This window comes from Strigops habroptila, chromosome 1 (assembly GCF_004027225.2).
Source record: "Strigops habroptila isolate Jane chromosome 1, bStrHab1.2.pri, whole genome shotgun sequence".
Lineage (NCBI taxonomy): Eukaryota > Metazoa > Chordata > Aves > Psittaciformes > Psittacidae > Strigops > Strigops habroptila.
The window spans coordinates 75,523,308-75,538,644 of NC_044277.2; the positions used below are offsets into that span (position 1 = coordinate 75,523,308).

The 15,337-nt window shown below is 41.1% G+C and overlaps 1 protein-coding gene across 1 annotated transcript in view; it reads left to right on the top strand.

The window, feature by feature from the left end:
- Positions 1-15,337, top strand: part of OTULIN (OTU deubiquitinase with linear linkage specificity) — a 28,396-nt gene that overhangs the window by 2,427 nt on the left and 10,632 nt on the right. The window contains exons 2-3 of the mRNA XM_030487235.1: positions 14,200-14,307; positions 14,730-15,071. Of these exons, the coding sequence (XP_030343095.1) occupies positions 14,216-14,307; positions 14,730-15,071 (434 nt within the window). The 5' untranslated portion in view covers positions 14,200-14,215. The remainder of the gene's footprint in view (positions 1-14,199; positions 14,308-14,729; positions 15,072-15,337) is intronic.

Genomic DNA, 15,337 nt, shown 5'->3' on the forward strand with positions numbered 1-15,337 from the left:
TTTAGTTATCATTGAGAAAAAAGATGTTGGATTTTGAATGTCATCTTTGGTAAAAATTGTGTCACAATGTATGAACCAAGATCCATATTTCATTTTAACTCCAAAGAAAAATACTGGCAATATCAATTTTTCAACTTTATTACTGAAACTGTTTCTTGTCTAGATTGTGGCTACTAAGTTGAAGTGAATTAAAAATCACAGTGTAGCTGTTTGTTACCAGTAAGTCTACCTGCTTAGTCTCGGGGTGTAGAGTTTAATGTCTAGGAAATAGTTTTCAAATGCAGTTTATAATTTGCCTAAAGCATAGATTTAAGGAATATGTATTATTTCAAATTAGTTCAGTTGTCCAGAAAAATGAAAATATGTCCCTTCTCTTCAAAGCACAGAAAATACTTATGTAGAGTTTTTTTGCTAGTAGTTTGATTTCCCTGTCCTTCTGTACTTTAGCAATATTACAGCAGTCCCACCCATGGCCCTGTTACACGAATACCATTAAAGCACTAATGTTTTTTTTAGTCTTCATTTTTCAGAAAAGCTCCACATTTTGAAGAAAAGGTAAAGTTGGGATCTTGGTGCCACAAAAGCTCTGGAGGTGATGTACCTGTTGGGGACAGGAGATAAATGCAGAAGACTTATCTCCCTGGGGCTTGGCTGATTTGCATCTCTTCAGGAACCACAGAGCTCTGTCAGTCAGGGCCAGTGGGTGAGGAGGATGGCTGGGGCATTGTTGGGACCTGTGGCACAGGATTTTATGCATGTTGGTCAATGCCGATGGGAGGGAAAAATGGAAAACACCAAAGAAATACGGTGGGTCCTGCATGCTTTCATCTTCCAGCATATCCCAGCTTCACAAAATTCAAAGGTTAATGCCTTGGGAGGGCATTTAAGTAAAACATCTTCCTCTTCAGTGAAGCGTTTGGCCATAGATCAACTCTTTATTGAAATGTGGAGGCAACTAAGTTGAATGCATTTGTGCAAGTTTGTGTGCAGCAGCTGCTGAAGTCTATAGCACATACAGCAGCTAATAACTACACGTGTCCTTTAAGATAAGTTCTCATGTTCAGCTGAATGTTTTCCCCAGGATAGTAATTTTCAGGATTGTGATACACTGCATCTTATAAATGTTGGAAATGACAAGCCTTCGAGTTTCAGATGACAAATACAGCATTTAGCTAAGAAGGATTTTGTGTTCTTTTTATCTATCCAGTAGATGGCTTCCAAGCACCAGAAAATGCAGTTCAGTAAGCTCAGTTCTCCTGGCAATTCTTTGATTGCCACAGTTGCCCAGATGATGGTGGTGGGTTGGCCCTGGCCAACAGCCAAGCACCCACACAGCTGCTTGATCACAACCTCCCACTCCAGCGAGAAGTAGGGGAAGAAAACGGTATGAACAGGAGCAAGAAAGCTTTTACGCCAAGATAAAGACAGGGAAATCACTTACCATGCACTGTCATGGGCAAACCAGACTCAGCTTGGGGAATTTAACTTAAGTTACTGGCAATTAGCATAAGTATTTAATTATGGATTTGGGTATTGGGAAACAAAAGATGACAAATGTTAAAACACTTAAGGGAAAAAAACAACCTTCCTTTCCTAGGCTCAGCTTCATTCCAGACTACTCTTCTCCGCCTTGTTACCACCACAGGTCACACTCAATCTCTTCAGTGAGGCAATGAGCTGGTGGGGTGAGGGTGACAGTTGGGATATAGTGATTTCTCTCTGCCTCTCCTCATTTCTCACTCCTTTCCTATGCTTCAATGAGAGTCCTTCACAGGCTGCAGTCTCCCCTTCAAGGGTGTACCTTCTCCCATATTGGCTTGTGATAAGTTCTAAAACCTTTGTTAAATTACATGTAAATTACCAATTTTATAAAAGTCTATTCAGCTTAATATAGCTTCTATCCATGCTACTGGCAGGGGGAAAAAAAAAAATGGGAAAAAGTAAGTCTGGTTTTGTTGTCTTCCTTCTTTTCTTCTTTAATGTCCTATCGCATACACCCATGTTTCTACAGGACATGAATTAGAATGGAGCAAAAGGGTCTGGAGGAAGAGGCTGAGAAGGTAAGGGTTTAAAATCAATCCTGGAGTGATTCTGGACCTAACACAGGAGATAGATAGATGGTACATAGAAGCTCAAGTAATGACTTAACGGTTAATTAAAAACAGGTTGGCAGCAGTGTGTGGAAGAAGGTATGGAAAAGACATGGCTAGAAGTGAGTAAATTCATGGAGGAAAACTTACCAAGTTTGTGGATACTTTTTAACTGTGTGTGAACTGACAGTCTATGACTGGAGATAGGAAAATTTTCCATTGTAATATCCACAGAAAGTGTACTTGCAGCTCTTCTTGTCCTACTGCCTAAAACACGACACATGAATAAGTTTGACTACTGTAATTTAAGCTTCTCTCAGCCACCCTTTTGAAGAGAGGACTTCAGTGCTGTGAGTGTTCTTGAGAAGTGTAAAAGTGTGCCTTTTCTGTACTGATGACTTCACTTAAGGCTTCTTCTTTTTTGTGGGTTGTGTCCCCACATTTGGCTGGCATTTACAGCACTTCTGTTGCTGCAGCAGCACAGACGGTACAGCCAAGAAACACTTCAGCCACCTTCTGCTGAAGTTTTGAATGACACATGAGTGAAGCCACATGCTCTTCTTCAACAGGCTGTGAAAAGCCCACCTAATCAGGGAGTATGGCTGATCAAATTGCACCACATAGCTGACTTCAGAGTCACCAGAGGTATATTCAGGGGAAGGTTGCTGAACACCGTTATTAGCCTTGTCAGGTTAGCTCTGAGCATTGGAGCTTATGAGTCCTCAGTGATGGACATCTAGACCACATTATATTACCTAAGTAAGGTGAAAAGTGAGATTCAAACTTACAGACCCTAAGCATACCCAACAAGGTGAATTTCTACACATCTTATAGGTGCCACAGCATTTAGTGTGAGCATAACTCCAGAAACCCGCAGAAAGAGATACCTGGAATTGAGACATTCCTTCGAGCTTCCGCCAAAGTCACGTGGACACAAGTAAAACTGTGCAGTAACTGCCATGGGATGTTCTACCTTGTTTAGTAGCACAAAGGATCCACAGGTGTTGGACAGAAGACGTGAGCAGATCGTGTTGCCTGTTTTTTGTTGGTTTTGGTTTGGGTGTTTTTTTTAAGAACCCATGCAAACAGCACAAGGTATCAGTTCTGTTCTGGGCAGCTCCAGAAATGCTTCTATATAGAAGTGCTCTTTGAATTACACAGTCAGGGAAAAAAAGGTGTGGCAGTCCTAACAGGAGAAAGCTTATTATGGAGGTATTTGAAAAGGGGATCAAAGACATTTTCTCAGACTGTAGGAGTGGCTTAATTAAAGGACTTCACAGAAGCATTAGTCAGAAAAGCTGGTTGTAACGTTTGGTCTCCGAAGTGTAATTCATCTAGGGATACAGAATACTGCACACAATAAATATGATACATTGCTTGATACACTTAAACAAAACTAAGCAACTGATACTTTCATAGCAGTAGGATGGTTTAGATTATTGGGTTAAATTAGTAAATTAATATTTCACCTTTTTTGGCAGTTTAAAACATTTATGCAAAGTAATTTGGAGACTTTTTATTAGAAAATGATTCTTGAATGGGGAAGAAGAGTTTGGTCCTGTACCTCAGTTAGAGCACACATTCCACATATATACCAGCACCTCCTAGGTGGTGTGTCTCCAGATTAAGCAATGCTGTCTCTTGATGTACCCCCATGAACATGCCACCAGCTTGCCTGGGTGAGCTCTTCTGGCTGGGATTAGATGGGAACTGCAATCCCAGAACCTGGGACCAGATGGGAATACATGACATTCATTTTAAGCCTATTGCCTGAAGAAGACATACATCAAGACAGCAAATGCTGCTCTAGCCCCTTCTGCAGACCTGAGCTAAGAAAAGGTAGGATGCTACAGGTTTATGTCAGTATTATACAAGTGAAAAATGAGGTTTCTGTCTGGAACTGCCTCTTCTGCCAGACAGGAAAGCACCCAGCTCAGAGTTTACCAGCTGTTCAACTTGTTCTTTTCCTGGCATTTCATCCTCAGAGTGTTTAAAGTCACCGGTCTTTGAATCATGAGGCTTAAATGTTAAGCATGGACATTGGGCTAGACTTGCATAATTTCATTCTAGCTCAAAGGAGAGTGTGTTTTTCAAGAAAGGTATTACAATTTAATCTTAAAATCATTCAGTGAGCTAACCCACTGCTGAATTATATTTACTTTTAAAAGCATATGTCTTTTTTTCAGCTGTCTCGCTACATCTGCCAGTCATTGAATACTGATACGTCTTTTTCTGTTAGGCTGAAAGGCCAAATAACAAGTATTGATTTTCCTAACAGAATGTGATCAAATGACCCTTAAATTTTGTCCTGGTTAAACTCAACAGACACCACTCATTTTAAGTTCATCTTCCATCTTTTAATTTCTCCCACGATGGGATTATGAACTCCACCTTCTTGTATGCCAAATACTAGCACAGGACTTAGCATTTGAATCAGTCTCACATGAGCACTGTGTAAAGAGAAAATAATAGAAAACCTCAATTTGTGCTTGGGATTCCTTTGTCTCTAAACCCAGCAACAACAACAAGATCTACCTGTTTGTTCCCCTAAGCCCTGGGTTTTAGCGGAAATGTAAATGAGCATTTTCCACACTCCCCAACTGCAAGGGTGGTCTGAGATGCAAAAGACGGACTTGCCAGCCAGTGTTGTCAGACAGGCTGGTAAAATGGATAGGGGAACACCAAACAGCAACAGTATTTTAGGTCTGGGAGCCCACAAAACCTATGGCCACCTCTCTGCACTTTAGCCAGTTGCAAACCACTGGGGACTGGGGGAATTTTCTGGGTCCTAAGGCTGGGACTATGGCTGGTTTTAAGCATGACAGCAGTGCATAAATAGCTAGCTTATGTACTTGGTATGCTTTATGTCTCCAGATGATATGAGTTACCACAGGATCTTTCATATAAATAACTGCAGAACTTTGGACCGGGTAAATTAAGGTCAGCTAAACAGAAGCAGTATTTCCATGTCCTTGGTGGTACAGGGCAAATCAGGATTATAAATGTTGTTCAGCTTTTATTGTGATCTGAGCAAGGGTATCACACTGTAGGCTTGTGTCTGGGTTTTTATGATTGACTGATTCAAATAAAGATACAAATAAGCCTAAGACAGAAAAATGATCTGGCTTTGGTGATCAAAACCCAAATACCCTAAAGGTCAGAGAGACAAATGAAAAATCTGGAGGAAAAAAACCCAGGATGTAAAACCAACAAAAGCAACAACAAAATATTAGTTATCTATTGCCAGAACAGAGTATCACTACAGCTGACTAGTTTGCCTAAAGCCAAAGAGAAACAGAAGCTGGCTGTTACTGTAACACTCATCCTAGGCATGAAAGTTGTGCCCTGTAGAGGGATGGAAAGGATTTTCTCCAATGCTACAGAATTACCAGCATCTTTGATGTCTTTGCACTCTCTACATTTCAAATACTGACAGGCTACTGGACTGGTACACTGTTCAGTCTGGTGAATCAATCTGGAATTACACTGAGCCAGGAGATTTAAGAAAGGAATAAAAATCTTTTAATTGGAAAAGCTTCTCAGCAAGAGTACAGATAAGAAAGTTTCCCAAGTCCTTCTACAAGACCTTGTAATTCTTGTTGCACAGCAATATCTCAGTAATGAAAACTGTAGACAAGAGGCGAGGATACCCGTGCGAGCAGACTGCACTTCTTGCTGTGAGCTGGTGTTCACCAAGAGGCAGGTAGCTAAGACTTAAGAATGGATGGACAGAGCTTAGGATCCCAGCCTTAGGATCCGAGTCTGGCAGCTCCAAATATTTGCAGATGGTATCAGAAAACAACTGTCAGAAACATCCTGAAACTTCTTCCTTTCTTGAGTTAACATAAAGTTATTCTACCTGTACAGGCTTTGGACATTTGTTTCAAATGTACTACGAGTATCAGGTGCATGTAGTAATGGAGGATTTGCCTTTAGCGATTGTCCATGCATATATTCACACAATGTACACACAGCCAAAATGAACACCTCATGGAGGAGTATCTGTGGAACTGTAATATAAGCACACAGAATACCTGTCCTGCCTTTGGTTCCTCTCAGCCAGCTGATTGGACTTTACACCTTCTGTAAGCGCTGACTCACAGCTTCTTTGAAGCTTGTTCTCTGCTTTTGTGAAATCTCTTCCTTCTGTTTAATCTCTTTTGTTTGATGTAGCTTATCTCAATAACCCAACAGCTTTTAAATTAAACCTGTCTTGTAGGGAACGTTTCCTTATTATTTGTGCATGGTAGGTGCATCTCTTTTCCCCACAAAACATTCAATTCATAGCAACTGCTAAACCTAAAGCAAGAGATGGGAGGTTGATATATAAGCTCAAACGTTCATTATTTCCTAGGTGAGAATGAAGAGCCCAGAATTTTCCCATTGCAAAATTCCACAAAAAGCACTAATGTTTGAGATAAAAGTATGGAAGGTTTTGGGTTTATGTGGAGACTAATAAGGCCTGCAGAAAATGCCTAATTAGAAACAAGTGACTTCCACTACCCACAGTAAAGTGTGACTACAAATACAATCTCTGTTCAGATACTACACAGATCCACTGGAGCGGAACAGGATGCAGCAGCTGCAATGAACTTCATGTAAAGGACCTGAAGGTATTTCTCAGGGTATCATCCTTTACGCTTGATCATTTCTGCCCACTTGACATTTTGATGACAGAATAAGAGGAAAATTCCCCGTTTAAAGATCTCTCTCTTAGTTCAGCGTATCTCATGGATCGGCCCTCCCATAAAGAGACTGGTTTTTTTTTTACTAAAAATTTTCTGTATATATTGAGAAGGTTGAAGAACAGCACCACAGTAAAGAATTTATGCTGTAGCTGAGACTTATGGTCTACTTTTCGGTGGAAGCCAAGCATATGTTGCCAGCTGCACTCTGAGAAGAAAGAAGAAATAAGCTTATACAGTCTGCAGTGCCAATGCTAGTACCACAGTTGGCTGAAGGTTACTGGACAAGGGCTTCAGTAGCCCTTGTCTTCCTCATTGAGGAAGGCTGATGAAAGGTCAGGCCAGAAATGGCAAGCTGCACCTTGTCAGGGAGCAAGAACCTAACACACAAGACAGGAGCCAGCATTAACAAGTGGGAGTCTGAGGAGGTGCTGGTCAGCTGGAAAGTAGCTGCACAGCAGGTATAAATATATTCCTTGTTTCAAACAAGTATTTGCAAGTGCAGCTGCACCGAAGCAACTCCAAAGGCTTATTCATTAGGTAGACTTATGAACATCAGCTGATAGGGATTTGTTCCAAATGAACGGATCTAGTTCATTTGATTAATGAACTGAAAAAGATATTGAGGCTGATCTGTTGACTCATTAGAGTAAAATGCCCTTTTGTTTCTTTCAGAAAACAGTAAAGGGGACTAATTAAATTGAGCACTGTAATAAAAGCCACATAGTTTCTTGATTTTTGATACTAAACCACAATTTTTATGGTGCATAAAAATACTCTCGGAGTAATGTTTTATTATTTCAGTAACCTAGCTGAAGGCTGCTTCTCTCGATGTCTTGAGCCTAATGGCACGCTACATCTCAAAGTACATTTGACTACAAAAGATACCTCTCATTAGATTTGAAGCCAGGCTTGCAGGTTTGCCATCTGTACAGCTGATGAGGGTGGTCTCCCTGTGCTCCTCAGTGGGTGCACAGATGAGCTTTTATCAGACAACCTAGCAAATGTGACGAATACAGACATGTCAGACTCCCTAGGCAGAATGCTACAACTCATCATTTGACTTCATCTTGCACTCTTCCTGGCATCTTCATATGGTTATTTTGCTCCTCACCATTGATCTTCCATCTGCCTTATTACTCAAGTGGTCAGGCAGATTCACGATCTTCCTCACTGAAGAGGAGGTCGCAGCATTTCAAAGGAGAAGTTGGTGGCTCTACTACCAGCTGTCTGCTTCACAACTGAGACTTCAACAAGCCCTACTAGTAGAAATTTTTCCCTGAAGAAAATAGCATGATGTTGCCGGCCAAAAGTTGTTGTGTAGCTCACAGCTCAAGTACTTCACTTCATCATGCCATCCAGCTCATGGGCTGTTTCACAGCTGGGTTTGGGTAACTTCAGAAGTCTGCTTATAAGAGTGAATTCATTCGCAGTAACAGAGTCAGTTTTAGCAGCAGCACCAGTGACCACTGTTTTACACAAGCACAATGTCACCTTTTTTTCCCGCTATCTTATGAAAACAAGACCCAGTTGTTTTCTTCTTTACAAAATACTAAAATGCATACATATTTTGCAGATTTCATGCAAGACCTGGAGCAGTAACTCTAATTCTAAACTTTTTTCTAATGCTTCAAGAAAACTGAATATTCAAGTGATCAATAAAGGAAATACATATTTGATACTGTGGGTAGAACAGATGGGGCAACCCGCATGTTTCTTAAATTTGTGTCTTAAAAATCTGCTGGAGTTTCACATTTAGTACCATTACTTGGTTTCTGCAGACCTCTATTTCCTCTCCCTTTTTCTTAAATATGGAAACTGGAAAGGAAAAAAGTCATGAAACATACAAATTATTCTGTATTATTAGTTAATTAATTGAGCCATTTTTGGTCTAGGCACCAGTCAGTAGGAGGTATTGCCTTACTCTGACATACTAAGTGATGAGAATGTTGATTAACTGATAGCACTCTAAAGAAAGTATTTCTAGCTATATTTTCCAATTAGAAGACATGAACTACTCTTTGTTTAACAGTGAAAAATTATTGCTACACCATATGGTAACTTCTTTTAATAAACATTTTTATCAAATGCATAGACAAGATCTGTACTCATTTTAATCTCCATGCATTTTCAAATGTGCAAACTAAGTTTGTTCAGAAAAACTGTAAAGCAGGTTTTTAAAGGTCCCTTTGTTTCTTCTTTTTGTCAAGATTTGTTGTTTAAATTGCATAGACTGGTGCACCATGAAAAACAGTGACAGTTTTTTAATTTGCAAATAACCATGATTTTTACTAATGATGTGTAGGTCGTATTGACATTTTTCACATGTTCCATTTTCTGTTCAGGGGACTGAAAAAACCCACCTACAGCACCAAAGCCACAACCTACATATTTTTCTCAGTCATTTAAAAAAGGAACACAGCATGCTGGAACTGCCTTTTTTTTTTGACAGGCAGCAGCATGCCAATTTAGAGCTTACTTAGTAAAATATAGTAGAAGATCTATCTTTCTAAGAACACACCTCTAAAAACTCTGTCAAATTCAGGGGTGCTAGAGGACAAAAACCCACACAAGTAATACGTAATTACAGAAGTATATAATGGATATTTTATTGCCCATTGACTTTTACTGGTGGGTTTTCCCCACCTATTTTCTTCTTAATGGTATTCCCCATCTATTTTCTTCTGAATGGTATTCCCCTATAGTCACAAGCAGAATTGATGACCCAAAGCTTTCTAATCGTACTCCTGAAATCTTTGGAGCAATTTTCAAGTAGTGCACTGTAATTAGTTTAGCAAAGAAGACAACTGCTGGCAAGCACCAAGATGCATTAAATAAGGTAAGAACATTCAAAATTCTTTTTCCTGGTGTTCGATTGGGTTTTTTGTATCAAAGTCTGAGTTGCTAGTATCTTTTACGAGAAACTGCCAAGTACAAAAATATTGCAGATCTACAAAATATGAGCTTTTGTATTACACTGAATAGTCTCTGTTGTGTGTTTTCATGAACTTTTTAAAGGATGCTAATGTTGCTTCAGGTAAAAACGAGTAAAAAACCTACTCCAAATGAAACTGTAAGTAAGAAAAAGTTCTTACTTGTAAACTTAAAAGACTGAACATTCCACCTCCTCCTCATAAACAGCAATACTAAAATAGAGCAAACAGTAGTAGTAAAATAGAGCAAAGTCTTGAAGTGAATAATTTGTATGTCAGTCAGGAACTAAGGTTTCCTATACAATACTTTATACAATGAACATTGATGCGTTTTATCATTCTGTATGCATGTAACTCCTTCAGAGTCTTCCAGGTTAAACGGGTTTGCTTTGCAAAGATACTTTACTCAGTCCTGAGCTGAAGAAGTCTGAATCCCAAAGTACCATGTGCTTCTGCTCTTTCACTCCGTGCTTTGTAATCTCTTCACAGTGCCAGCCCAGGGAAAATAGTTAAAGAATTCTAAGTGCTTGGGTCAAAATTATATTAAACTGCAATATTTTCTTCAGTTTGGTTATCTACTAATGCATTTTTTGCTGTTTGTGTGACTTTTTTTTAATCTAGATTGGGATACACGCTCTTATTGTAATCATAAAGTTGAACATTTGTACCTCACACTTAGAGAAGGATATGGGGAACTTACAGTAATAACTAAACCCCACTGAATTCATTCCAGGTTGAATCAGCATCCCAGATACATGTTCTTGCAAATCTGTGAGTTATAAGACAGAATTGCATTACACCAAAGGTAGCGGTCACTGATCTTCATTCACACTTACATGATTTTGCAGGCTTGAGCTTGGTGCCTTGAGGTTGAGAACTGAAATCTCAATTTTGTTTTCAGATAAGAGGCTGACTCTTGCCTCTCCCACAGGTACAAGAACTACACAGCCTTCCCATAGGACATTATGGCAACAGGAGAGCTAGATTTCTAAGTGAAATAGTCTGAACTATTAACAGATCAATTACAGGTCAAAGGGCATGACTTTGGGCTTTTTCTGTAGACTTCAGTGATACTTAGCTTTCTGCTGACTTTGCAGATCGAAGTTTGAAAATACAAGTTTTAGGTGTTTCGGGAAAATACAAAGATCTTGTGTTTACATGTCTAAATTCTGCTTAAGTCCCATTCTCAAAAAAACCCACAAACTTAAAGAGTAATGTGATTATTTTGATATCTTCAACAAAAGTAAACAGCTGCTCAATTTTTTTTTTCTGTATAAATACATCTATCTTTCTTGACCGTAATACACAGTGACTTTTTTCTGAATGTCAACACTGTTCTTTCAAACTTCAGAAATTCAACAGAGTCCTGTGGAAATTCTTCTTAGCATCTGTAATTTCAGTATTCTTGTAATTTGGGCACATATATTTATTATTTGCCAATACTGAAAAGCAAGACAGTACCTCCGCCCTGAAGGCTTTGCAAAGGGAAACTGTCCTCTGTTGGAAAATATAGCATTGTCTGTCAATGGATATGGGTGATCGTGTATGGCCCAAGCTCTAAATGAAAGTAATTATGATTAATATATTATTCTCAAACATCAGAGCAAAATACTGGAAGCAGATGTGTGCAAAACAAGTAAACACTACATTGTTGTTTCACCTAATGCAGGTAGTTTATGTAAATCTGTTGCACAAAAATGTTGAGGAAAGGAGACTAATTTGTTTAATTACACATAGAATATGGAACTGAATATACAAATCACAAAGTGGTCTTTTTTGAGAGATGTTTGTTTAAAAATAGTTCATCACTTCCACAGTCTTTAGAAAGCAAACTTCAGGACTTTATTCTCAAGTCCTTTTGTTTTTTGAACTTGGTAGTACTTGTAAAAAAAGCTACAGCATTCCGTCCCTAATACGCTGTTTTATATTTGCAAACTAAAACTGTTCTTTGAATTTCTGCAACCTGGGAGGCAATGACACCACTCTTTTGCCGCACTTGATCTTGTGAAATGTGTCACAGAACTTTCAATTATTTCCAGACACTATATATCTGGTATACCTACTACATATCAACACTAAACTCCAAAATACCCCTTGCTAAGAAAATAAATTTCACATATGCTTGCAATATGTTGTTTACAAGAGGCAGAGAGAAACACAATTTTTAGAAGTAGTTTACATAAAGGCTGGACTGACACATGTTCCCTTGAATCACCTTTATCAGTTCAACTATGGAATATATCCAATTTGAAGTTTATGAACTTTCCCCCTTGTTCTTGTGGGTGGAGCATTGGGCAGAGACTTTTCTGTTGAATTTATTTATTCAGCTGATGACATCTGGGATGTTTTTCAGTTAATGCAAACACAAAGTTTCATCAGGAAAATCACTAACTTGGGTACTTAGTTTTGGTCTTTTTGTGATGAAGAAAAAAGTTTTAGTCGTGATTGACATAAGCCATTAGGATTATGTCAATCTATAAGCAGATAAATACCAAATGAAAAAGATTGCACCTGTTTTTTTTCCAATTCAGTGCCTATCTGACATCATAGCGTGGTTTTCACCTAAGAATTCTTGAGAAAGGAAATACAATCTGCTGTTTAGGAGCATTCTGTTACAAGGAATCATTTCCAAAGAGAGCAAGCATAGAACTTACAAATTTCATTTCATAATTCAGGTACAGTTCATGTAGTTTGCAGTGTCATTTTGTTGTACACTATTTTGCTCATCAGGAAGAACTAGGTCTAGGTTGCAACTTTAAAGCTCTATGTAATTATTCTGCTCTGTATTCCGCCGAAGGGTTGTGAAATGGTCACCCAGTACATCTCTCCTGTAAAGTTGCTGAGAAAGGCAAATGTGGGTAACAAAAGAACCTAATCTTAAAAAGCAGGCAACTGTAATGATTATTAAATGCTACTCACACTGAATTATTTTAATTAGAAGAACATGGGAAATAGTTTGGTATATTTCAAGTGGACTAGCTGTCTGAACACCAATAATTTTCTAATGGCCAATGAAAACAAGAATGCACTCTGAGACAAACCGTCAAACAGTTGTTCAAACAAAGAGTTTGTACAAAACTGTCCATCAGTTTTATGTGACTTCAAAATATCATGATGTTGCAAATTACTTATAATTGTTAATTCAAATTCCTTCGCTGTCAGCATATTTGTAGTTATTTCCTCCCAGTCTTAGCATCACTGGTGTTACTTAGAGAAAGCATATTCTTACAACAGAAATGCCAGAAGGACAAACACCTTTCCATTTTCTGGCTCAATTTCAAGCTGACCACCCTCCAAAATGCTCAGATTTCAGTGGTCTTTTTTCTACCACAGCACATCTTTCCTACTTTTTACTTTTCTCAGTATTCCATTTTTAATAGCATTGGGTATGCTTAGCTCCGAACAGCATGTAATTTTAGAAGGTTTAGCATTTATTCTCTATGTAGGTTTCTAGAATGTCAGGAGCATAATAAAGGTGTATCAGAATTTGGTGATTATTTTTCCCTCCTGCAAGAGTCACTTCCAGCCTCTGGCAAGCTCCATATGCTGGCTGTCGCATATACATGCAGCCTTACAGCGCTGGGCTTCCTCACCAGGATTTTTAAGCGGAGCATCTGAAAACTGAAAAGCAGCTCTATTTGCCCCCTCTCCTATATTTAAGAGAGCTTATTGTTGTCTCCGAGCTTGGGGATTTTCATTTAACTCCTTTATTTCACGCGAATTCAACTAGCGATTTTCCATTTTACTGGAACCTCGCCGTTTTACCGAAAAAAAAAAAACCCCAAAACCAAATCCAAAAAACAAAACATAAAACACAGCAAAGCTTTCGCTGGTGATTTTTCGACGACTTCGGCGGGAGGGTGCCCCTCCTTCACCGGTGGCACGCTGCAGTCACTCCCCTCACACAGCCGCACATCGGCTGCGGCGCTCACTGGGAGCGGGTCGGGGTCGGTCCCGCGCAGCTCCCGACAGCAGGCCCAGCGCGGCGGCGGCGCCCCGCGCCCGCAGCCATAGCCCCGGCCCACCACCGCCGCTCCCGGGCGGGCACTGCGGCGGGTGCGAGGGCAGCGGGCTCGGGGCTAACCAAGGTGACGCGCCTCTTCTCCCCCCCCGCGGCCGGCATTGGTCTCGCTCGTCCGCCCGCCCCCCGCCAGGCCAGCAGCCCCATGGCTGTACCGACGGGACCAACGCCGACACCCTCCGCCGCTAACGCGCATGCGCCGGAGGCTGGGCCCCGCCGTGCTGCGCCTCGGCACGACGAGCGCTGGGCAGAAGGGAAGGAGGGAGCGCGGGCACGTACAAACGCTGTTTCCGGCGTGATGACGCGCGGGCGGAGGCGCGGAAGCAAGCGGGAAGCCGGCGGAGGGCCGGGCCGGGCCGGCTCGCCCGGCCGCCCGCCGCTCTGTCCTCCCTCGCCGCCGCGGCGATGGGCGTGCCGTGCGCTCCCGCAGCCGGTGTAACCGGCCTCTGAGGCGGGCGGTGCGCGCTGAGCACAGCGAGCCCCGGCATGAGCGGCGAGCGGCGGGCGGGCGGCGGCGCGCTGCCTGCCCCACGCGGGCCCGGCGAGCGGTGTCGCGGCGGACGGAGGGTGGCGGAAAGGTGAGGGGGGCCTCAGCTGCCCTGCGGCGTGTGGTTGTGCGATCCGTGGCGGGCTGTGCAAGGCCCGGCGTGTCCTCCTCGGGGGAGCGGAGCGCGGCGGGGAGTGAGGAGGGAGGGGTACAGTTCTCCTTTGAGCTTTTCGCTGTCGGACAGCTTGGGGCGTAGCAGGGCTCTAGTGCGAAAGGACGGTGATGTCGGGGAAGGAAAGTTCTGAGGTGACCATATCTGTATAGCGGTTTGCCAAGGAGATGAGTTTGAAAATAGCCTGGGTGCTCTGTTATCTTACCAAACCGTTCTGGGTTTTTGTTCCTGGTTTTGAATAATTTAAGTACTCTCCTAGGTCTCAGGATATGATTTTCTGAAAGCATGTACTCTTGTTCTTCGTGAGAGGTACTCTTCATATATTTCTTCATTTTTCAAAGCCAGGATAATTTTCAAGGGTGGATGACAGAACCAACCGGCCTTCCTGCGCCTGCAGAACAAACACAGAAAAGAGAGAGTGTTGCCACACAGCTGATGAAGCATGAAAAGGAAGTGGGTGTTCGTGTTCCTTCTACTGAACTTCGTTCAGCAAAAGCAGCTGTTTACCAGGGAGACCAATCTACATCGGAGTTAAGAAAGGACTATGTGTACAGAAGTACTCAGAGACCTGAGAAGACAGAAATTATTAAATCCCTTGTGACAGATCACGATACATTTAGAAACTGTGAACTATATCTACCTGCGTCTAGTAACTGCTCAGCAGTGGAGTCATCTGAGGACAGGTAAGGGGTTTTTTAACATATGTATGTCAACAGCTTTTCTGTAGAAAGGGAGAAGTACATGGAAGTGAATTTCTTGGCAAAATTTCATATGTTAGAGGGTTAGCGAAATAGGTCTAAATGTCAGATCTTAAACTTTGAAGGCCACCTTATTTTTATAGTTTATTAATGATCTTCTTTCCCCATCTAAGAGTATATAGGGCAAAGATGTTCATATAAAACCATATTTTGCCCATAGTCCTTTCCCTTCTGTCCAGCTTAGTTGTGCT